We start from the raw sequence: 25322 nt of genomic DNA, 5'->3' as shown, positions 1-25322 counted from the left end.
AACAACCTAGATGCCCATCAACAGATGAATGGATAAACAAACTATGGTACATACACACAATGGAGTATTATGCAAATATAAAGAACAATGATGAATCTGTGAAGCATCTCATAACATGGATGAAAATGGAGGACATTTTGCTGAGTGAAATAAGACAATCACAAAAGAACAAATATTGTATGAGACCACTACTGTAAAAACTCATGAAAAGGTTTACACACAGAAAGAAACAATTTTTGTTGGTTATGAGGGATGTGAGGATTGGGGGTTGGGAAATACTAAATAGATAATAGATAAATGGTAACTTTGGTGAAGGGTAAGACAGTACACAATACTGGGGAAGCCAGCACAACTTGTACAAGGAAAGGTCATGGAAACTCCATAGACACATCCAACTCCCTGAGGGATGGAACTGGTGGGCGGAGGGCTGTGGAGACCATGGTCTTGGGGAGTATCTAGCTCAACTGGCAGAACGTAAAGAAAAGGTTCTACATTCTACCTTGGTAAGTAGCGTCTGGGGTCTTAAAAGCCTGTGAGCAACCATCTAATATACTCCAATGGTCTCACCCCTTCAGGAGCAAGGGAGAATGAAGAAAATAAGATACAAGGGAAAGATTAATCCAAAGGACTAATGGTCCACAACTACCATGGCCTCCACCAGACTGAGTCCAGTACAACTAGATGGTGCCTAGCTACCATCACTGACTGCTCTGACCCGAATCACAGCAGAAGGTCCCAGATGGAGCTGGAGAAAAATGTAGATCAAAATTCTAACACAAAAAAAATGACCAGACTTACTGGCCTTGCAGAGACTGGAGACACCCCGAGAGTATGCCCCCGGACACCCTTTTAGTTCAGTAATGAAGCCACTCCAGAGGTTTACCATTCAGCCGGGGACTGGACAGCCCCATAAAACAAAACAGGACTGATAAGGCACAGCAGTCCAGGGACAATGACTAGAAGTCAGGAGGGGACAGGAAAGCTGGTGATAGGGAACCCAAGATTGAGAAGGGACAGTGTTGACATGTTGTGGGGTTAACTGTTGTCATAGGGCAATATGTGTACTGTTTATTGAGATACTATTTGTTCTGTAAACCTTCATCTAATGTACGATAAAAATAAAATAAAATTAGAGAGAAAAAAGTTATTATATTTATTTTAGGTTTGCTTACTGTTGTGCTAGCTTCTTGTTTTCTTTTGTTTTGTTATGCCCAAATAGGCTGCTTGTGTGAACTAGTGTGATTTTTGACCTCTTTGAAGCTCTCTTGTCCTTCACTAGGTGGTTAGAACTGTTACTAGGCATGTGAGCCCAGGAGTTCGTTTACTTTTCTTGTATGGATTCAGCTCTGGTGTCCAGGTAGTCGGTCACCAAGTGTGTGGTGCAGGCTCTCACCTACAGTCCTAGGTGGGCAGGGGTGAGTGGAGTAGGGGTAGGTATCTGACTGCAGTAGGAGGGTCATGTGCTGAGGAAGGCATGAGGCTGACAGCTCTCCCTGAGTGTCTGGGAGGAAAGCGTGTCCCTGTTCCCTAGAAAGCATAGGTGGGTGGGTTTTGCAGACGGACTATGGGCACCCATTGCTGTTGGCTGTAAGCAATGGGAGGCACCACTTATTCTTGAACCCTTGTCTTGGGTGGCTAGATGGCGCGGGTGGAACCACCAGTCCTCAGGCCACTGATGTGGGTAGGTGAGGACCCTGCTTAATGGCCAGAGCTGTGTCAAATGTTATGAACCTGCCACTTTACCATATAGCTGGGGATATGGCAATCAATTTCTTAAGCAGGCCCTGGACCCCATGAAGAGTAGGCAGGGGTCAGGTAAATGGGAGAGGTTTTTCTGAAAGGGAGTATTTTTTGATCCGCGTGGTAGGTTAGATGCATATACTTATCTTTTGCCAATTGAGAGTGGCTTTTCACTGGTTCTGGAGGCTTGAGTAGACTCTCCGCCACTCGGTTCCTCCTGATGTGGAAGAAGCATCCCAAACGTCACTGCTTGCCCCACCGTGTGCACCAGCTGATCTGGCCTGCAGGGTGCCAGTTCCCGCTGGGTCAGGTCTGGCAACTCCTCGCTGCTTCTGAGCCATCTCTCCCTCCCCCTGCCGCTCAATCCTCAACGTTGCCTTTGATGTTCTGGGCTCCTAGATTGTCATATATGATTGATTCACTTGTTTTTTCAGGTCTTTATTGTAAGAAGGACCACAGGAGGCATTTCGGCCCCACCTCCTGTTGCATATCTGTTAATGGTAGCACTGCCCAATAGAACTTTCTGTGATGATGGAAGTGTTCTATATCTGCACTGTCTAAAATAGTAGCTACTAGCTACATATGGCTATTGAACATTTAAAGTGTGGCTAGTGTGACTGACAACCACCCACCTGTCTGTTTGTCATACTGTGGTGGCTTGCATGTTGCTATCATGCTGGAAGCTATCTGTATTTCAATACTGTCAGTATTTCAAATACCAGCAGGGTCATCCATGATGGACAGGTTTCAGTGGAACTTCCAGAGTAAAACAGACAAGGAAGAAAGGCTTGGCAACCTATTTCTTAAAATCAGTCAACAAAAACCTTATGGATCACAACAGAATATTGTCCGATATAGTTCTGGAAGATGGTGGAAAACCAGGCTAAAATTTGCTCTGTTATATTTAAGGTCACCATGAGTCAGAGACAGCTGGACTGCAACTAACAACACAACAGAAGTGTGGTTGAGGAATGGAAATTTTGATTACATTTTATTTTACTTGATTTAAATTTAAATTTAAATAGTCACATGTGGCTGTTGATAACTGCTTTGGATAGTACAGCTCCATGGTGCCCATCCACTATTTTTTAATCTAATAACTTTTCCACTGAAAGATAGCCAGGTAGCCTCCAAGTCCTTATTTCCAACAAATAGTTGGAAGGCAAAACTTCGAATATATTTCTTTATGGATTTCCCTGGGAGTAGAAATTGCTGTATCATAGGTTATGCATATACCTAATTTTCCAGGTAGTGCCAGGTGGTTCTCCAGAACGGCTGCACCAATCAACACTCCCTCCTGTGGAGAATGAGGTTTCCTCTGTTCTTACATTCCTGCCAATATCTGGCATTATCCAATTTTCTAATTTTTGCCAGAATAGTAGGTATAAAGAGATATCGCCTTATTGTTTTAATTTACATTTTCTAATTACCACTGAGTTTGGGCATCTTATTGTATGTTACTTACATTTTTACATTTCCTTTTCTGTAAATTATGTATTTATCCTCTTTGGCCATTAAATGTCTTGGGATTGTCTTTTGTTTTTGGTTGATTAGCAGAAGATCTTTGTATATTCTAGATATTAATTTCTCATTGGTTTTAGACATTTCCAATATTTCTTGCTCCTCTTTCAGCTTCTTTCATGGTGTCCTTCATCCAACATAAGTCTTCAATTATGGTGGGAACAAATTTATCATTTGTTTCCTCATATTTTATATTTTAAATTTTGGTTAGGAAGTATCTTTCCATCTAAAGATCACAAAGTTATTATCCTACATTTTCTTTTATTAAGTTTTTAATTTTTCACATCTAAGTCTTTAATTCTTCTAAAGTCCACTTTCATTTTCTTACACTTGGTGAGTTAGTTTTCCAGTGCCACTTACTAAATAATCTACTTTTTCCTTATTGATTTGTTGTACCAACTTTACATTCTATTAAATCTTCATATATACTTGAGTCTTTCTCTGAGCTCTTAGTCAGTTCCATTGATCTATTTGTTTCTTGTTGGACAAATATCACATTGTTTTTATTTCTTTGGCTTAGCAGCAACGTTTAGAGTCTGATAGAATGAACCTCCCTCATGAATCTTTGAAATGATTGATTGGACTTTTCTTCTTTAGAGTCTATAATTCCTTAATTCTACAACTTGATTAACACCACCATGCTAGATTAATATTGTGTCTCTCTCTCCTTTTCCTTCTCTCTTTCTTAAGAAACTCAAAGAACTTTAGAAAGCAGACTTTGTTCTCTTCATTAAGTGTGCCTCTATTCTACAGTTGATGTAAACAAGGCTCAAATACTTAAGGCTATTCTTAGTGTTCCAAAGAATGTTATGAAACTGGATTTTACTGGTATGACAGCTCTGTTGGGCTGTTCAGCCCATATAATAAAACTGATAGGGAATTGGCAGCAGTCTAAGAAACTCTGATTACTGAAACATTTCTGCAGTTTAAGGGAAACCCTGATAGCATAAGGAAACCCTGGTGGTGTAGTGGTTAAGAGCTACAGCTGCTAACCAAAAGGTTGGCAGTTCAAATCCACCTGGTGCTCCTTGGAAACCCTGTGGGGGCAGTTCTACTCTGACCTATGGGGTTGCTATGAGTAGGAATTGACTCAAAGGCAATGGTTTTTTTTTTTTTTTCTTTTTTTAACCTAGATAAAGAGGGTGGCCCTGGAGAAGGAGTTGAGAGAACCAAGCAAAGTGGGTAAGGGATGCAAGTTTCAGATCCAAACCCATTCCATTCTTCTGGGTGATTTTTGGGAATGAAGCAGCTGTTAAGTATTGATGAGTCAGGAAACATTTGAATCCTTACTACTTATCAAGTAATTTTCCTGGTGCTTTATATGTATTAAGTCATTGAAATCTCACAATAACGCTACAAGGCAGATTCTATTATTATCCCATTTTACCAACAAAGGAATGAGAGAATAGGGAGATTAGGTGACTGGTTCTAGACCTTAGAGATAGATAATATTCAGTTCATGCTTCTAATCAGTCAGACTCCAAAACTATGCTCTTAACCCTGAACCTATGTTGCTATGCCTCTCAAGTCAAGTGGCATGTATGTGTCTGGGACCATATGTGGCAGGCTTAAGCCCAGGGTTAGAAGTTTACTAGGGGCTAGGCTGAGTATCAGATTCTATGAAACATTCAGTTTAACACTAGGCTTTGATACTAGTGGGGCATCCTGGAAATGGGCAATTAGTGACCATTTTAGAGAGTTCCTAGATAGATTCTCCCAAGTTCTAGTTTGCTGTTATTTGATTGTTTCATGGTTGTCTATAACTCTCCCTAATCCTCATTATTCAGGCCCCAGTTTTCAACAGTTACCCCATGTGATGGTGAGAAAAGATGCTTAGCAGTTGTTGTTGGACCATTAGAAACTGGGTTAGAAAAGAATTTCAAGTTATACTGGCCCAAGAATCCTAGTATACATCCTGCGCTGCGAAAATTTATCTAGGAAGCTGAGTCCTCCTGATAGCTGATGAAGGCTGTCAGTGGCCTCAAATATGAGGAGATGGTGAAAGGCAACAGAAGCAAGTGAAGCATGGCAATGGCTGAGTTAAATAGCCCTGGTGGTGCAGTGGTTAAAAGCTATGGCTACTAACCAAAAGGGTGGCAATTGGAATCCACCAGCTGTTCCTTGGAAACCCTATGGGGCAGTTCTACTCTGTCCTATAGGGTTGCTATGAGTTGTAATCTACTTGATGGCAACGGGTTTTTTGGTTCAGTTTAGCTGAATCAGTCGAGGTTCTGCTCCTGAGAAATCCCATTTGTGCTCATCTGGTGTTTTAGTTTCTTAGTGCTGCTATAACAGAAATACTATGAGTGAACAGAAATTTATTCTTTCATAGTTTAAAAGGCTAGAGTTCAAATTTGGGTGCTGGTTCTAGGGGAAGGCTTTCTCTATCCACTCTGGGGGAAAAGCCTTTCCTCTTTCAGCTTCCCTTTCTTGCTTCCTTGGTGATCTCCACAATGCATAAATCTTTCTCTATTTGTGCTTCCTCATTGCCCTTTTTATGTCTCAAAAGTTATGGGCTTATGACACACCCTACATTGATAGGGCCTCATTAATGTAACACAGAGAACCCTATTCCCAAATAGGAATGCATCACAAGTATTAAAAAAAAACCTGATGTCTTCGAGTCGGTTTTAACTCGTAGCCACCTTATAGAACAGAGTAGAATTACCCCATAGCGTTTCCACGGAGCTGCTGGTGGATTGGAACTGCCAACCTTTTGCTTAGCAGACTGAGCTCTTAACCACTGCACCACCAGGGCTCCATCACAAGTATAGGGGTTAGGATTTACAACATGTGTTTTTGGGGAACACAATGTCAATCCATAATATCTGTAAATACAGGCATATCACCCTCCCAGTAAGATGCGAGCTTCATGTTGACACAGATTCTAGTTTATTCTATCCTTACCTCAAGTGCCTAGAACAGGGCTGGCCATATGGTAGGCACTCAACAAATATTTGATGATAAATGAATCATCTTTCATCCATACTTTTTTGGAGGAGGCAAAGCAATTAAAAGATGAAAAGGAAGAGAAAAAGCACTTTATGTAGGAGAAAGCTTCAGTAAAAAGAATGAATGAAAATATAATTTCTTTGTAAATTTTATGTATATATCTATGCATGTATGCATGCATGTATGTATATATGTTAGTAAATGGGATGAAAATTAGAAGTCAAGAGGCCTCGAAAAATTCTGCAAAAAATGATAACCAAGACAGCTGATCCTGCTCGTGTCCATGCAGAAATTGCTGTGGGAGTCCTTAGATGTATCAGCATACAATTTGTTAAGGCAGGCGCTTGCTTAGAGCTGATCTCATACGGCAGAGAAACTCTAAGTAAGCTTTTGACTTTCAGTTTTTTTTCCTGAAAATATAAACAAGCATTTTCTGTCATTCCTAGACAGATTGCCAACATGGTATCCATTTTCTCTACTTATTTTCTTATAAACTTATAGCAATTGCTTAGCCTGATTCTCCCCTGAGGGCTATTTATTTGTTGTTCATGAAGAACAGAATAAACATCCTCATCTACACACTGAGGATATAAGAATTTGCATGAACTCTCTGTACAAGGCACTGGAAGCTGTCAGATTGCCTGGCCTTCCATGGAAAAGATGCAGTTCTCGATGGCCCCCAAGAGCTCCCTGTGGATGTAGGAGTGGATACAGCATGTTTTGAGACTACAGCAACAGAGCACCACCTACTCACTAGTCACCTGGGAAATTAGGAGATGTAATATGCCTCTCTCTGCAATCTAATAAACATCTTTTTCATTAGGTTTATGGCAGTCCATCACATTTGGTTTAAGAATCAGGCTTATCCATTCAGGATTACACACAACAAATTTCCTCTGTGTCTGCATTTTGTTCAGTGGCTTCTTTCCCAAATTTTCAGACTGATGATGCTAGAAACTCTGATTACCAGAAAAGATTCTGTTCATTTTCTTACTGGTTTGATCAGGCAGAAAATGTGTCTAGTAGGTACTTATTAAATAAGAGCTTTCTGAATTAAATTATTGAGTATATGTGATGGTTAAGGTTATGTGTCATCTTGGCTAGACCATGACTTTCAGTGGTTTGGAAGATAGTATGTCATCATCCTAAATTTTGAGATCTGATGTAAGCAACTGTCTCAGTTATCTAGTGCTGCTTTAACAGAATACCACAAGGAATGGCTTCAACAAACAAGTTTATTCTCTCACAGTCTAATAGCCTAGAAGTCCAAATTCAGGTTGCCAGCTCCAGGGAAATGTTTTATCTCTCTCTGTCAGCTCTGGAAGAAGGTTCTTGTCATCAATCTTCCCATGTACTAGGAGCTTCTCAGCAAAGGGAGTCCAAAGGATGCGTGCTCCTGCTCTTCTTTCTTGGTGGTATGAGGTCCCCTGTGTCTTTGCTCACTTCTCTCTTTTATATCTTAAAAGACATTGACTTAAGACACAACCCAATCTTGGAGATTGAGTTCTGCCTCATTAACATAACTGCCTGTAATCTTGCCTTATTAACATCATAGAGGCAGGATTTACAACACATAGGAAAATCACATCAGATAACAAAATGATAGACTATCACACAATACTGGGAATCACGGCATAGCTAAGTTGACATACATTTTTGGGGGACACAATTCAATCCATAACAGCAACCAATCAGTTGAAAACCAGTTAGTATACTTGGGGGTGTGGCCTATATCCAATGTGTATAGATATTCTGGCAAAGCTCTCTCTGGATCCTGTATCCCACTCTGGTCTCTGGTTCTTGGGACATGAGCCAGCAGCCTGCCCAGTACTTTTCCATTTTACCTTTGGTGCTACTGATTCTTGAATCTTCTGCCCAAATAAATCTCATTTAAGTAGAAGATGGTGTGTGCCAGCTTTTTACCTGCACCAACCTGGCTATCTCAAGAACAGCTTAAGGCTGAAGAAAAGGCAAGTTCGCAGAGATCACGGCAGACCTCACTGGTCTCCTCCAGAAGAGAACTCCCCCCATATGGGTATTGGAAAGGGTGGATACCTCAGTCCTTAGAGGATTTGGGAGATGGAGGTACTTTTCCAGACATCCATGTGGCCCAGAATCCACTGGATACGGGATAAAGGAAAAAGATTTTCAGTGTGCTGGCCATTCATGTGGATGCTGGAGGAAAAAAATTAAATATGATGCAATTACTCAACAAGCGTAGTCAAAAGACAAGGTCTTTTATAGCAAGTGTACTGACCTGGTTCCTGAGGAAGAGAAGAATGCCGATGACCTAGACCTGCAAAGATCCAATGAAGAAGCCATTAAAGAGATAACACAAAAGACAAGGGTAGCCTTAGAAAAATCTGTATAGCAGAAGGTTGCTGCAGCCAAGCCCGTTCAAGCTGCTGATAAACTGTCTTCTGCTTAGTACATTCTGTACACACTGTCTCAACAAGGAGTGGCTTTCCACTCAGGAGCTGAACAGAGGATTATGTGCATGGTGGTAGTGTAGAAAGATCCAGTGGAACCTCCAAGGTTCAAGATGAATAAGAAAATCCCCTGGGGACCACCTTCTCCTCCTGCACCTGTCATGCAGTCTCCTAGCCAAAAGTTGACCATGAACGAACAACGAGAGTGGAAGATTCCTTCTTGTAGTTCAAACTGGAAAAACGTAAAAGGTTACAAAATTCCATTAGACAAACGTCTGGCTGCTGACAGAAGAGGGCTGCAGACCGTTCACATAGATGAAAATTTTGTCAGACTGGCTGATGCCTTCTACATAGCTGATCAAAAGCCTTGTAAAGCTGTGGAAATGTGTGCCCAAGTAGAGAGAAAGACGGCTCAAAAAAAAAAAAAAAAAAAAAAAAAGGAGAAACATGAAGAGAAACTTCGAGAAATGGTCCAGAAACCGAGAGAGAGGAGAGATGGGATCACAGCCCATGTGGAAAAAGAAGATGCAGAGACGGCTGATGAAAGGGATGAAATTCAGCATGATAGGAGGAAAGAGAGACAGCATGACTGGACTATTTCCACAACAGCACCTGAGAAGAGGTGGAAACAGCAGAGAAAGGAAAATCAAGATATCAGTATGCCCAATCTTTGGACTTCCAATCAAGTTCAGTATGACCGAAGACTGTTCAACCAATTCAAGGGTATGGACAGTGGTTTTGCAGGCGAAGAAGAGGAAATTTACAATGTTTATGATCGAGCCTGGAGAGGTGATCAAGATATGGCCAAGAGTATTTACAGACCCAGTGAACATTTGGACAAGGACATGTATAGGGATGACCTAGAAGCCAGAATCCAGACCAACAGATTTGTTCCCGATAAGGAGTTTTTTGGTTCAGACAGTAGGCAGAGAGGCAGAGAAGGACCTGTTCAGTTTGAGGAAGATCCTTCTGGTTTGGACAAGTTTTTGCAAAAAGCCAAACAGCACGGTGGTTCTAAAAGACCTGCAAATAGCAGCTGCCCCAAGGAAGATGAACAGGCAAAAAGAGGAGAAAGGAGTAGATATACCTCAGAGTGAATGAACTATTATCCATAACCTTCTTGATGCAAGTCGTATAGGAGAATACTTTGCAAATGATTGAGATAAAAACTAAATCTGGGTGCCAGATCCCAGTGCTACTTTTTATAACAGGAGATGTGTACAGATGCCAAGTTGGCAAGTTGTTGATTGTGATTGTTAAGGTTATGTGTTGTTATGGATTGAACTATGTCCCCAAAATATGTGTGTCAACTTGGCTAGGCCACGATTCCTAGTATTGTGTGATTGTCTACCAATTTATCATCTGATGTGATTTTCCTATGTAATGTAAATCCAACTTCTATGATGTTAATAAGGCAGGATAAGAGGCAGTTATGTTAACGAGGCAGGACTCAACTACAAGATTAAGTTGTATCTTGAGTCGATCTCTTTTAAGAGAAGTGAGCAGAGAAACAGAAGGATGTTATACCACCAAAAAAGTACTGCCAGGAGCAGAGCACATCCTTTGGACCCGGGGTCCCTGCACTGAGACCAGGGAAAGATTGATGACAAGGACCTTCCTCCAGAGCCTACATAGAAAGACTTCCCCTGGAGCAGACACCCTGATTTCAGGCTTCTAGCCTACTGGACCGTGAGAGAATAAATTACTGTTTGTTAAAGTCATCCACTTGTGGTATTTCTGTCACAGCAACACTAGATAACTAAGACATACGTCAACTTGGATGGGCCATACTTCTCAGTGGTTTGGCAGATATTACATAATCATCCTCCATTTTGTGATCTGATGTGAGAAATCAATCAACTGAAGGCCAATCAGTTTCCTTTGGGGTGTGGCCTGTATCATACATATTGATATTCTGACAAAGCTCTCTGGATCCTGTATTTAACTCTTCATTCTCTGACCTCGGGTTCTGGGGACTTGAACCAGCAGCCTTCCACCTGACCTGAAAATCTTGGGATTCTCCAGCTCCTGTAACCCTGTGAATCAAGAGAAGCCTGCAGCCTAACACCTGACCCACAGATTTGGGACTTGCCAGCCTTCACAACTGCATGCACCATTTACATAACTCTCTCTCTATACATTTATATACACTTCAGTGGTTTTGTTCCTTTAGAGAACTCAGCCTAGGCAAGTATTTTAAAATAAATACATAAATAAAAGTGAATCATCCAGTGAGGATTATATAACAAGTGTGCACTCTCTGACAATTTTTACATGGATAAATCTGGATGATGAAGTTTATGATCACAGAGACTCAAATAAGATGCTTCCTCTTTGGTAGAATACTTGACATTTTTAAGCTCTACTGGAATAGGATTAGATGATCTAAAGTTAAAAATAAAAAGTACATTCATTTCCTGACCTTGAAGAAGACACCAAAGACTCCTGATCCTATTTCTGTATTAAATAACTGAGGATAAACTCTATATCCTGGTATTTGAGTGTGCTATAAAGAACATCTATCTTGACTATGATTCACGAACTCTACCCTTGTCTCCATGCCCTATTGGTCATTTGTCAGATACTCAGGTGTTCTTACGTGCTCCAGTTTAGACAATTGCAGTATGGAGTGGACTTATTCAAAGACCCAAGGATGAGACTAGAAGCTACTATTGAAAGGACAGGGAAGTTACTGGGATATTGCTATATACTCTCTGCCTTGAATAATGCCCAACAAGTAGATACCCAGTAGATATGAGTCTTTTCTCAGATACTCAGGGGTTCTTACATCCTCCATTTCAGATGATTGTAGTATGGAGAGGACCTATTCAAAGACCCAAGGATGGGGCTAGAAGCTACTATTGAAAAGACAGGGAAGTGTCTGGTTCACTACTATATACCCACTGCCTTGCACGGTGCCAGACAAGTGGACACCCAATAAGTATGATCAGATCTCACCTGCTGAGTATCGATTTTTTAGTTAGTTATTCTTATAGATATCTAGTGCTGCTATAACAGAAATACCACAAGTGGATGGCTTTAACAGAAATTTATTCTTTCACAGTCTAGGAGGCTAGAAATATGAATTCAAGGTGCCAGCTCCAGGGGAAGACTTTCTTTCTCTGTTGGCTCTGGGGGAAGGTCTTTGTCATCAATCTTCCCATGGGTCTAGGAGTTTCTCAGTGCAGGGACCCCAGGTCCAAAGGACATGCTCTACTCCTGGCTCTTCTTTCTTGATGGTAGAGGGTCCCTTTCCTCTCTCCTCCCTGCTCACTTCTCTCTTTTAGATCTCAAAAGAGATTGACTCAAGATACAACCTAACCCTGTAGATTGTATTTTGCCTTATTAACGAAATAGACAGCTCACTCTCAAATAGGATCATAACCACAGGCATAGAGGCTAGGATTTACAACATAGGATAATTACATCAGGTCACAAAATGGATGACAACCACATAATACTGGGAATCGTGGCTTAGCCAAGTTGATACATATTTTGGGGGGACACAAGTCAATTTATGACATTCCCCAAGAATATATCAACAGAAAAAGGTGAAATAGAAGGAGCTTTATCACTCTTTTGTTTCTTTAATTCCACCCCAATGAGACATACCTCTACTGAAATCAATATTCAGATGAGGAACTGTTTTTGGATCTAGTACCCTCACTATATGCTATTATCAATCTGTCTGCATATTTTCTCCCTTTGCTGGGCACCAGGGAGCTGAAGATCTACCCTTGATTCCTTAACTTTTTGAAGGTTAATGTTTCTGTTTTCAACTTCTTCATCAAAAGTGGAAGTCTATTTTCCTAATGATAATAATGATTATTATTAATAACTTCAGTTATTCCTCTGCCTCTAACCTGGAGCACTTCCCAAGTCCTTTGGGAGGTTTCCTAGCTCTTTTTCTATCTTGTCCTAAAAGTAAAACTGTCTACTGAAGAGTTGGGAATTCTTTGAACTCAGTGAATCTAATAAAAGCCAGCTCTTTCTCTTTTTAGGGGCTCCTCTAAGTAGGCATCAGCATTCCAGCACAACAAAAGCGCTGTTTGAAGAGGTTGCTAGGAATAACTGACTGAATTATTTATTTTTATTAAATAAGAAAAATAGAATAAATGAAGTAGGTTGTGCTGGATGACATAACAGGCATGGTATTCCCGGAGGCTGATGGAGCACTGGAGGAGCTTTAGTGGGTGACCTCAAGACCCACTCCCACCCCTACTCCCACTTCTGCTTTAATCACAGCATTTATTCTTTTAGGCATTTTACATTTGGGGATCCCATATAAAATATCATTTAAAAATTATGCAAATTAATTTGAAAAGTACTGTTACAAAGGAAAGACTATGGGTTTTGCTCTTCAAGAGAAGCCTTCAATTTCCATTTCTCAACTTCCCTTGCAACCTGACAAAATTGTTTACTCATTAAGAGCTTTGTTTCCTCATTTTTAAAATAGAAGTCTCTATCTTATTGGTGTGAGAATTGGGCATAGACTATCCATGGTTTGTAAACCTTCCCTTCCCTCTTCTAAGTTTATGGCTGACATGGCTAGTTTTTCTTGAGAATGGGAGTGACCTAGAATTTTACGAACACTGTGCTCTAATACATGAGAATTGGCACATGAATTGAGACATATTTATTCTCCCTTTCTTATAGTGGTGCAAGACCTTAAACCAAAACACTAAGCACAGAAGAAGTGTTTAAATAAAATGACTCTGAGATTTATAGAAAAGGGTTGTGTCATGTTACCACTTGGATATATAGCTTATGGGTAATTTTATTATTACCCACTGTGGTTTGTAGCTTTTTAGATATATTGGAACTCCTCTATTTCTTTGTTCTCCCTCAAATAATTTAGCATAAGGAACATGTTAATAAAAATCTCTTCAATGAGTGATATACTAATGAAATAATGGTTAATAATAGCTTTTATTGAGTGCCTACTTTGTGCCAGGCAATGGTCTACTCACTTTATATGGATTAACTCACTTAATTCTCTCAGTGAGGGAGAGTGGTGGTTCAGTGGTAGAATTCTCACCTTCCATGAGGAAAACTCAAGGTTGAGTCCCAGCCAATGCACTTCATGTGCAGTAACTACCAGTCTTTCAGTGGAAACTTGCATGTTGCTATGATGCTGAGCATGATTTGGTGGAGTTTCTAGACTAAGACAGACTAGGAAGAAAGTCCTGAAAATTTTACTTCTGAAAAGTCAGCCAATGAAAACCCTATAGATCACAATAGTTTGATCCAGTTGTACATGGGGTCACTATGAGGGCTGATTTGAAGGCAGCGACAACAGCAACAACAATCCTCTCAATAATCGTTTGAGTAAAAGACAGATCTCATCAAAGAATTGCATTGATTCTGAAGATACTATATGAGGCCTTGGAGTATTTGTGATTCCCTTAAAAGTGGAAATGTGGCTTTTAGTGTTTATATATTAATTTTATTTTAGGAAATTACTTCAGACTTACGGATATACTATTAAAAAACAGCAAACTCTTGTCATTATCAGATCTAACATTTGATATTTTGACCTTTCGGAAGTCATTTCTGTAAGTCAACATGCAGGCCCATGATAAAAGATAATTTTTTTTTTAAACTGTGATTTAAGTGAAAGTTTATAGAACAAATTAACCTAGCATTAAACAATTAATACACAAATTGTTTTGTGACATTGGTTGCCCACCCCGAGATGTGTCAACACTCTTTTCTTCTCCACCCTAGGTTCCCTGTTTCCATTCATCCAGTTTTCCTGTACCTTCCTGCTTTCTCGTCTTTACTTTTGGGCTGGTGTGCCCATTAGTCTCGTACACATGATTGAACTATGAAGCACATCCCTCACGTGTGTTATTGTTGGTCCTATAGACCTGTCTAATCTTTGGCTGAAAGATAAACCTCAGGAGTGACTTCAGTACTGAGTTAAAAGGGCGTCTGGGGGCCATATTCTCAGGGTTTCTCCAGTCTCTGTTAGATCAGCAAGCCTGTTTTTTTTTTTGTGAATTTGAATTTTGTTCTAAATTTTTATCCCCCTCTGTCGGTGACCCTCTATTGTGATCCCTGCCAGAGCAGTTGGTGGTTGATAAATTGCTGTTGCCCCAAGATGCACAAGCATCTATCTTCTTCCCCTAGAAGGTCCTCCTGATAGGGTTGTCAGATAAAATATATGAGGCCAAGTTACATTTAAACCTAGGAGAAATAATGAATGATTTCCAGTTTAAGTACGTTCCATGCAATATTTGGGACATACTTATACTAAAATTATTTGTTGTTTATCTGAAATTCAATTTTAACTGGGTATCCAGTGTTTTTATTTAAAAATTCTGACCATCCTACATCCTTCAGGAACACAGACCTACTCACAATCTAGCAAAAAATGGGTTAAGTCCGGGAATCAGGGGCCCTACAGTTCTTCCTCCAGGACCTAGACCAGCCCAGCATCTGTTGGACTAGTTGGTGATCTTGCTGTATAAGTCATTAAATATTTTCATATAATCTTGGGGCATAGTTCTAGTCAATATCAAATCTATCCACCTTATTTTCTTCTTGCTAAATGTTGATAAGAAATATCCATTACTTACTAATTTTCTTATATTTAGCTTTTAAAGTGTACTCTTTTTTTCTGTTGCTGAGTTTACTTTTACTCAAAAAGTCTTTTTTTTCCCCTAAAGACACTTCAATATCATGCAAATTTATGAGACCAGGACACCATTTCTTGCCAATTCTTTCACAAAGAAATGACAAAAACTCACCTAGAAAGTAACCAATTGCTACATGGTCTATCTTTTTGGAAGAGCTTAGGATCTCTACAATCTTGACAAATTTCTGTGTTTAAGGCATTCATATTGGCTATTAGTACTTTCCATCAAAGTGGTTCTTTACTACTAAAATGAGATATTGCCCAGGTTTTGCCATATGGGTGTAATAGTTAAGCCAAACTAATTGCAAGTGAATTTTGCTTTACCCAGAACATGCATTTCTGAAGTGGTCTGGTAATATATAAATTCTAAAACAAGAATATTTTTTACATTTGCTTCCCAAAGTACATTTGACAGGGTACTAATTATGAGAGAGGATCCCTGGTGGCTCAGTGGTTAAGAGCTCAGCTGCTAACCAAAAGGTCAACGGTTTGAATCCACCAACCGCTCCTTGGAAACCTATGGGGCAGTTCTACTCTTGTCCTATAGGGCCACTATGAGTCAGAATCGACTGGACAGCAGTGGGTAATTATGAGAGAATTATAATTGTTTCTCAGGAAAACACTTTACATAGTTATATGTGCTTGGTGACCCCGTGGAGTCACTATAAGTCGGAATGGCAGCTACCAACAACAACAATGTGTGCTGGGGAAATAGTGGGTTAAAGGCAGATAAACAATTTCCTTTTCAGTTTATTTTATGGAGATTTTAATATATTCATTATGAATCTCCAATGAAGAGTTGTATATATGTAAGTACGTTTGTCTGTGTATGTGTTGCAGTGTGTGTGTGTGTACGTGTGTGTCTACATTTTCAACCTAAGTTTAGCAAATCTTCTCTTCACAAAACTGGGCTTTCGAACATTGTCGCAAATTCCTATTTTGCATGCCAGAAGCTTGATATTAACTCATCTTTGTATTTGTTCTGTGGTAACTCCTAATTTACTCCTCTCCCCCACCCAACACCTGCTGAGGGAAGCTACTAACGTGCTCCTGGCAAAGGTTAAATGGTCAAAAATGTAGATGGAAATGCATATAAGAAATAATTTTCAAAATATTATCCTTAACACACTGCCTAGTTATTTTTATTCTGCTGTAAGAGGTACTTTATCTTTGCCTGAGGTAGAAAAGCTGATAGTTGCTGAGGAAAGTTTTGTCAGCTTAGGTAAATATCTCAAGATTTCTATTCCTGTTTCCTTAAATATAAAATGAGGGTAATGATGCTTGAATGATTTTCTTTATAGAGGACAGTGTCTGTATGGGTGGAGGGTGGGGGAAGACTTGATGAGGGAAAACATGTGAAAATGCTTTTAAAGAAATAAAGCATTATTCAAAAGTGCAATATACCAATGGATCTTGAGTTGATAGTGGCTTCTCCACACTTCAGCTTTTAATTTTCTGATTTTCCAGACTCACTCTCAGTGGTAGTGTTCTATAAAAAAAGATAAAACTGTTCACAGATACTAAAGAGAAAGTTAAAATATTTTCCTTTAATGAAAATGATAATCTCTTGAATTATTTCGTTTGTAAAAATGTGTTTTTATATATGGGTTTCTTGAAGTATGTGGCTCTAGTCTAAAATTTACCAGTCTTTACAAACCAAGTCTCTTCTACAGATGGCCATTGATGGGGCAATGATGGAAACTTCAGCTATATTTCCCCCGGGGTCCATCCAATGTATGTTAATGATGGGAGATTTCAAGTCCATAGCCATGAAATGCCGATATTGTTTTACAGCCACTCAAAGTACAGAAAGGCAGGAAGGCTGATTGAGTTGTTCATGCTAACACATTTTCTATCTTCTCTTCCACCCACCCTTGCCGCCCTACACAGAGAGTGCAGCATCCACACGAGTGTCCCTCCTGTGGAGGCTTTGGCTTTCTTCCATGCTCCGTGTGCCATGGGAGCAAGATGTCAGTATTTCGAAACTGCTTTACAGACTCTTTCAAAGCCCTGAAGTGTACGGCTTGTAATGAGAACGGTCTTCAGCGCTGTAAGAGCTGTGCTGGTTAGTTGGAGCCTCCTTCCGGGAAAAGCCTCACTTTTTTAACCCAAGGGACTAATTTGGTTTATACTTTAAAAAAAAAAAAATCATGTGTATGTATTAATAAATAAATTTTGTTTGTTATAATTGTCTTTGTTTTGAATTTTTGCTGTGACCATTTTTGTTGATTTATTAAATAAATGTTTGCTTAACAACTACCATGTAGCAAGTCCTGTGCTAGACCCTGATTTCTAATTGGAATCAATGGCGTACCCAATATCCTTCCAAGGTATTCAGAGCTTGATTCCATGAATGGGTTTGATTTTCTTAGGAGGGACAACATGTATGTAAAGGTGCCTAATACTATGTTACCCTATTTTCTAGGGTTTGTTAATGCAACTCCTTATATGCCTAACACACTTCCAGCGGTTTCAGTTACGGGAAAAAGAGAGCTCTGGATCGTGGGACGGAATATGATCCTATTTATACTAAGGCAGTAGAATTTATTTTTAAAGCTATAGAATAGTCTTGCAGGTGATGATTTCAGTGATAAATCATTAATATTATCAGATGATGTCTTAGTCATCTAGTGCTGCTATAACAGAAATACCACAACTGGATGACTTTAACAAACAGAAATCTATTCTCTCACAGTCTAGAAGGCTAGTAGTCCAAATTCAGAGTGCCAGCTCCTGGGAATGCTGTCTCTCTCTGTTGATTCTGGAGGAAGGGACATTAATCTTCCTCTGGCCTAGGAGCTTCTCGGCACAGGGACTTCTGGTTCAAAGGACATGTTCCACTTCCAGTGTTTCTTTCTTGGTGGCATGAGGTCCCTCTTCTTTCTCCTCTATTCTCTCTTTTATATCTCAAAAGAGATTGACTGAAAATACAACTTAATCCTGTAGATTGAGCCCTGCCTCATTAATATAACTGCCTCTAATCCTGCCTCATTAACATCATAGAGGTTAGGATTTACAACACATAGGATAATCACATCAGATTATAAAACAGTGGACAACCACACAATGCTGAGAATCATGGCCTAGCCAAACTGATACACATTTTTGGGGACACAATTTAATCCATAACAAATGGACCTGGCATGCAAAAGCTACCAGAAGACTTATTTGAATTTATTTCTTTAAAACTCTGCTTTGTGCTGTTGTCACTGAAAGCCTTTCATAAAGGTAGCTGCTTAGCATCCTCTTGAGCTGGAAGCAAGAACACTACATAGTTTTAACATATAGTAAGCAATATTAGCAGATTCGATAAAAAGATATTTTATTGTACTTATTGGCTAATACCTACCTGCAGGCATGTCTGTCCTCTGAAGTATTTCCTTATAAATTATTTTAAGAAATCACCTTCATAGTATGTGTGATAAGGTGATCAAAACATTTTCACACCTTGATTTTCCAAAAAGCAACAAGTATTTACTGAGTACATTCTAATCAGCCAGACACAGTGTAAAACACGGTTTCTGCTTTCATAGAACTTACACTCTAAGAAGGAAAGCAGTATTAGACAAATATCTATAAGCACAATGAGTCCTATAAATATTACAAAGTGGTACCATGTGCTATGGGAATGCCTAGTAGGAGGACCAACATGGATGATATAAGAAGGAGTAAAACAAAGTTGTGCTGAGCAACTGATATTTAAACTAAGACATGAAGGGTAAGTGGAAACTAGTTAGTTAAAGAACAAGGAGGATAGTGCTTCAGGTGAAAAAACAGCATATGCAGAGGCTCTGAGGTCAGAGCAACCTTGTATATTTAAAGAATTGAAAGAAATCCAGTATGTTGAGTTGCAGTTCTGGTAATAGTGGAGTAGTTGATAACAGACTAAGTAGTCTCCTGCTAATGACACACACACACACACACACACACACACATTCTGAAAATAATAATAAATATAACTGAAGACACTGGAAAGCAACTAAAATCAGAAAGGAACAGAAAGGGATTCAATCAATTGAAAAAGGGAAGCAAACAAAATGAACTCCACATTTATCCAGTTTTTCTTTTGAGAGTACTTCTCAGTTTGCACAGCAGGATACAGGGCATACAGAAAGCCACAGTCTTACTGGATTGAAGAGACAGGTTGGACTTGGAGCAGCCAGAGCATCTGGGATTGAGGGGAAAATTTCAGGAAATAAGGGACCCACAGAGAAAGGAACTTACTTTCTTTTTAAAATTTGTCATTAATTCTAGTCAAATCCTTGGCTGATTCCTAACCTCCACATCCGCGGGGGGCAAAACTCTAAGGAATGCGGAGGAAAGGAGTACCAGAGAAGCAAGTAGTTGAGCAGAGATTTCAGCAGCTGCCCAAGCTGCAGAATCAGAGTTTGGAGTTCAAGTGATAAACACTATGAGTGTTAGCGTTTCCTTGAAATCTCAGACAGGCCCCATCTTTAGTGATCATGACCAAGGAATAAGGATTATGCTGCAGAACTAAAGGGAAAAAAAACTAGACTTGCCCTAAGAAAGACTAAAACCAAACCTCCACAGTATCATCACATTTGTCAGTTGGCTAGAACTGTTGTCTAGAACAAAATTCAACACTCAGTCTTGAAATATAAAGGAACTCCTTAAAAATTAATAAAATAAAATAAACAAATCTTACAATTAACATCATACTTAATGGTAAAATATTGAATGCTTTCTCCCTAAGATCAGGAAAAGTGCATGAATGTTCATTTCCTAGACTTTTTTTCAACATTGTGCTGGAAATTCTAGTCAGTAAAATAAAGCAAGAAAAAGAAATAAAAGATATAAAGATTGGAAAGAAACAAAACTCTATTTACAGAAAACATGATTAAGACATAAAATATCCAAAAGAATTTACAAACCACTGAACTAATAAATAAAGTTAGCAAAATTGTTGGATTCAAGGACATTACACAAAGATTGAAAGTACAATACACTAAAAACTACCGACAAGAAAATAAAATAAAAATAATACAATTTATGACACTATCAGAAGACATCGAGTATGTGGAACATATTTTACAAAATATGTATAAGACATCTATATTGAAAACTAAAATATTTTGCTGAGAAATTATAGAAGACTCAAACACGTGGAGAAATACACTATGTTTATATACTGGAAGACTCAATAAGATGTCTATAGTTTCAATGCAATTTTAATTAAAACCCCACTAGAGTTTTTGTAGAATTTGACCAGTAATTCTAAATTTATATGAGAATACAAATTACCTGGAGTAGCCAAGAATTTGGAACAAGTAGAATAAAGTAAGGATAGACAAATAAATCAATGGAATAGAGTAAAGACTACAGAAATAGAAATACATATTAAGGTCAACTGATTTTCAAGAAAGGCATCAATTCAAGGCAATGGGGAATGAAAAGTCTTTTTAATAGTGTTGAAACAACTTGATTTCCTTATGCAAAAAAAAAACCTTTCCATGTGGAAAATTAAGCCTTTAGATAGTAAAGCTAAATCAATGGTTCTCAACTGTGAACTATTTTGTCCCCCAGGGGACATTTGGAAATGTGTCAAGATGTTATTAGTAATCACAATCTGGGGGAAGAAAAGTGCTCTTTCTATTTGGTGAGTAAAGGCCAGGGTTGCTTTTAAATATCCTATAGTACACAGTTCAAATACCACCTCTCAACAAAGAATTACTAAGTCCAAAATGTCAATAGTACCAAGATTAAGAAACCTTGATATAAAGGTTAAAGCTAAACCAGAAGAATATCTTCACAACCTTGGAGTAGGCAAAGTTTTTATGAAAAAGTCACAAGACACCTAAACATAAAATAATGATAAATTGGACTTAATTAAAATTAAAATATCCTTATCAAAAGACATAGTTCAAGAAATAAAAAGGGAAGCCACAGCTGGGAGAAAATATTTGCTATACAAATATCTGCCAAAGGACTCATATCTAGAATCTATTGTTGTTAGATGCCTTTGAGTCAGTTCTGACTCATTGCAACCCTATGTACAATAGAATGAAATACTGCCTGGTCCTGTGCCTTCCTCACAATCACTGTTATGCGTGAGCCCATTGTTGCAGCCACTATATCAATCCATCTCCTTGAGGGTCTTCCTCTTTTTCACTGACCCTCTACTTTACCAAGCATTGTGTCCTTCTCCAGGGACTGGTTCCTTCTGATAACATGTCCAAAGTACATGACACAAAGTTTCACCATTCTCTCTTCTAAGGAACATTCTGGCTGTACTTTTTCCAAGACAGGTTTGTTCTGAATCTATAAAGAACTCTAAAAAATCAGTAGTAAAAAGACAGTCTATAAAGTAGTGGGCAGTAGACAGTTCACAAAAGAAGACACATGAGTGGCCAAAAAAATACGAAAATACTCAACATCATTAGATATCAGGGAAATGCAAACTAAAAACAATGTGATATTACTACACAATATTTAGAATGGTTAAAATTAAAAAAAAAAAAAGACTGGCAATATCAAGTATTGGTGTGGATGTGGAGCAACTGGAACTCTCGAAAATTGCTAGTAAGAATGTTAAACGGTACGACCACTTTGGAATATCACTGGGAAGTTTCAAAGAAAGGTAAACGTGTACCAACTCTATGATCAACAATTTTTCTCCTAGCTGTTTATTTAGGAGAAATAAATATGTATGTCCACACTGTACAAGAATTTCATGGCAGCTATATTCATAATAGTCAAAAGGAGGAAATGTCTAAAATGTCCATTAATAGGAGAATTGGCAAGAAAGTTGTGATATATTAATACAGGGGAACACTACTTAGCTCCTAAAAAGGAACAAATCATTGATTTAGGATGTTGATTCAAGCCATGATGAATTTCAAAAAATTATGCTAAATCAACTAAGTATGACACAAAGAGCATGTAGTGTATGATAGCATTTACATGAAGTTATAGAACAGGCAAAACTAATCTATAGAATGTTGTCTCATTAGTCATGAGGAGCAGGGGAAAAATCAAATATGATTAGAACTGAGAAAATGGTACAACATATGGCTAGTTGAGAGTTGAATTCCCTTCATTCCAGAAAGAAGGCCCATAAACCATTGCATAAGTGAAGTTTCTTATCACAGTTCCAGTGAAGTTCTGAGATTCTATTAACTAGTAAGGTTATCCAAAAATTTCCTGACCACTCAGGCTCTGGCTCTGTTTCTGCAAATCCAACTATGGACCCAATGACTTTCTCAGCTGGAGTATAATAAGGAAGAAGAATTAGAATAGTACAAGGGAATCTAATTTTCAGGCTCTATCTCAGGCTATAGAGTCATTGGATGATGCAAATGGTTAAGCACTAGGTTGCTAAACAAAAGGTTGGTGGTTCGAGTTCATACAGAGGCACATTGGAAGAAAGCCTTGGTGATCTACTTACAGAAGATCAGTCACTGAAAACCCTATCGAGCACAGTTCTACTCTGACACAGCTGGGGTCACTATGAGTTGGAATCAACTTGATGGTGACTGGTTTGATTTTTTTGTTGTTGTTGTTTTGTTTTGTTATCTTGGACTAAAGACTTGGACGGCAGAAGTTCCCTGACTATCAATGTGTTCATAAAGAATTTATAAAGTGTTAAAAAGCAAAGATGTCACTTTGAGGACTAAGGTGTGCCTGACTCCAAGGCATGGTATTTTCAGTTGCCTAACATGCATGTGAAAGCTGGACAAAGAAAAAGGAAGATCAAAGAAGAATGGACACATTGAATTATGGAGTTGGTGAAGAATATTGCATATACCATATACTGCCAGAGGAAAGATCAAATCTGTCTTGGAAGAAGTAAAGCAAGAACGCTCCTTAGAAGTGAGGATGGTGAGACTTCATCTTGCTTACTTTTGACATATTATTAGGAGGGATCATTCCTGGAGAAGGACATCATGCTTGGTAAAGTAGAGGGTCAGTGAAAAAGAGGAAGATCCTCAAAAAGATAGATTGACACAGTGGCTGCAACAATGGGCTCAAACATACATAATATTGTGAGGATGGCTTAGGACTGAGCAACATTTTGTTCTGTTGTACAAGGAGTTGCTATGAATTGGAACCAAATTAACAGCACCTAAAAACAACAACATCCTTTATTAGTTTTGTAAGCATTGACATGGAATTAAAGCGTGTTTTCTGCTTATTATTAGTAAACTTCTAAAAAAGAACATTGTGGAAGAGTAATGAAACTTAAAAAAAAAAGTCAGACATCTTAGAGCATTGCAGGAGTTAGCAAGGAAATTTATAGGCTCAAAATAAGGAGAGGGTCTATTTAAACATAAATTGATGTTAATTTTCTGAGAGAACTTGACTTAGACACTTCACATCTATCTGTTTCAGTTTTCTAATATATAAATGGAGGATAATAAAATCTTCTATATTTAACCCAGATGTTTATTGAGTGAGATTATTCAGAATATATAGGAAAACAGTTAAAAAAAAGACAAAGCACTATTCAGAGTCATAGAATAATTAAATAATTACCATGAAAATCATGCATCAGCAATATATCTTTTTGTTGATCAGATAAGGGAATGAACTAACATTCATTGAACATCTTCTGTATGCTTTTTTAAGAAGCTATCTCATTTATTCTTCACAATATTCCATAATTTTATAGACGAAAATAACTGTGACTCAGGATGTTAATTAAACTAAAGACTTGAAATTATCTTAAAGACTTGGTAAATCTTACTTGTCCCTGTGTTCTGCTTTAATTTACTTGCGGTAAAGGGGGAAATCAATCAAGAAAACAAGAGGTGAACTTGCTCAAAGATAGACACATAGATAAGCAATGGAATCTGAATGAAAATAAAAGTCTATCCTGCACTCTTGTGCTGTTAAAACTTCACACACCCCTTCCTGCAACTCTTCATTTACGTCAAAAGTCAAGCCAAGCTGGTTGTTGGCCAAGGATATGTAGTAAGGCAATCAGAGCTTGAGCTGGTCCACGGATAAATTAAAAACAAAAAACAAAAACAAAATTAAAAGGAGATCTTGAAAAGTGACAAATGTCATAAATATTTTAACTTAAAACACATAAACACATATTTATTTTCTAATTTTTTTGTTATTCCAAGGTCTTTACAAATATTAGTACGCTAAGTGAAGAAAAAATTTAAACCTTGAATTTCAATATTGAAGGATTCTACGGGGAAAATATGAAATGATGCAAGAAGCATCAAAAGAAGATGGAAGGAATATACAGAGTCACTATACCAAAAGAGTGGGTTGACGTTCAACCATTTCAGGAGGTAGCATACAATCAGGAAACCGTGGTACTGAAGGAAGAGGTCCAAGCTGCACTGAAGGCATTGGGGAAAAACAAGTCTCCAGGAATCAATGGAATACCAACTGAGATGTTTCGACAAATGGATGCAGTGCTGGAAGTGCTCACTCATCTATGCCAAGAAATTTGGAAGACAGCTACGTGGCCAACCAACTAGAAGACATCCATATTTATGCCTATTCCAAATAAAGGTGATCCAAGTGAATGCAGAAATTATCGAACAATATCGTTAATATCACAAGCAAGTAAAATTTTGTTCAAGATCACTCAAAACCGGCTGTGGCAGTACATTGACAGGGAACTGCCAGAAATTCAAGCTGAATTCAGAACAGGATGTGGAACCAGGGATATTATTGCTGATGTCAGATGGATCCTGGCTGAAAGCGGAGAATGCCAGAAAGATGTTTACCTGTGTTTTATTGACTATGCAAAAGCATTCGACTGTGTGGATCATAACAAATTATGGACAACATTATGAAAAATGGGAATTCCCAAACACTTAACTGTGTTCATGAGGAATCTGTACATAGATCAATAGGCGGTTATTAGAACAGAACAAAAGGAAATTGTGTGGTTTAAAGCAGGAAAGGTGTGTGTCAGGGTTGTATCCTTTCACCATACTTATTCAGTCTGTATGCTAAGCAAATAATCCGAGAAGCTGGACTGTATGAAGACGAACGGGGCATCAGGATTGGAGGAAGACTCATTAACAACCTGCATTATGCAGGTGACACAACCTTGC

General features: G+C 38.5%; 1 protein-coding gene and 1 pseudogene across 1 annotated transcript in view; both read left to right on the top strand.

Annotated features, from left to right (window-relative positions):
- The window catches only part of GRXCR1 (glutaredoxin and cysteine rich domain containing 1), a 168124-nt gene extending 150654 nt beyond the window's left edge, over positions 1–17470 (top strand). Inside the window, exon 4 of the mRNA XM_004384640.2 lies at positions 17173–17470. Within this exon, the coding sequence (XP_004384697.1) occupies positions 17173–17352 (180 nt within the window). The 3' untranslated portion in view covers positions 17353–17470. The remainder of the gene's footprint in view (positions 1–17172) is intronic.
- Positions 8115–9723, top strand: LOC101350332 (SNW domain-containing protein 1 pseudogene; annotated as a pseudogene).
- Positions 17471–25322: the final 7852 nt, after the last annotated feature.

The sequence above is a fragment of the Trichechus manatus genome, unplaced genomic scaffold (genome assembly GCF_000243295.1).
Source record: "Trichechus manatus latirostris isolate Lorelei unplaced genomic scaffold, TriManLat1.0 scaffold00126, whole genome shotgun sequence".
NCBI classification, from domain to species: Eukaryota; Metazoa; Chordata; class Mammalia; order Sirenia; family Trichechidae; genus Trichechus; species Trichechus manatus.
This window is presented reverse-complemented; position numbering and strand designations above follow the sequence as displayed.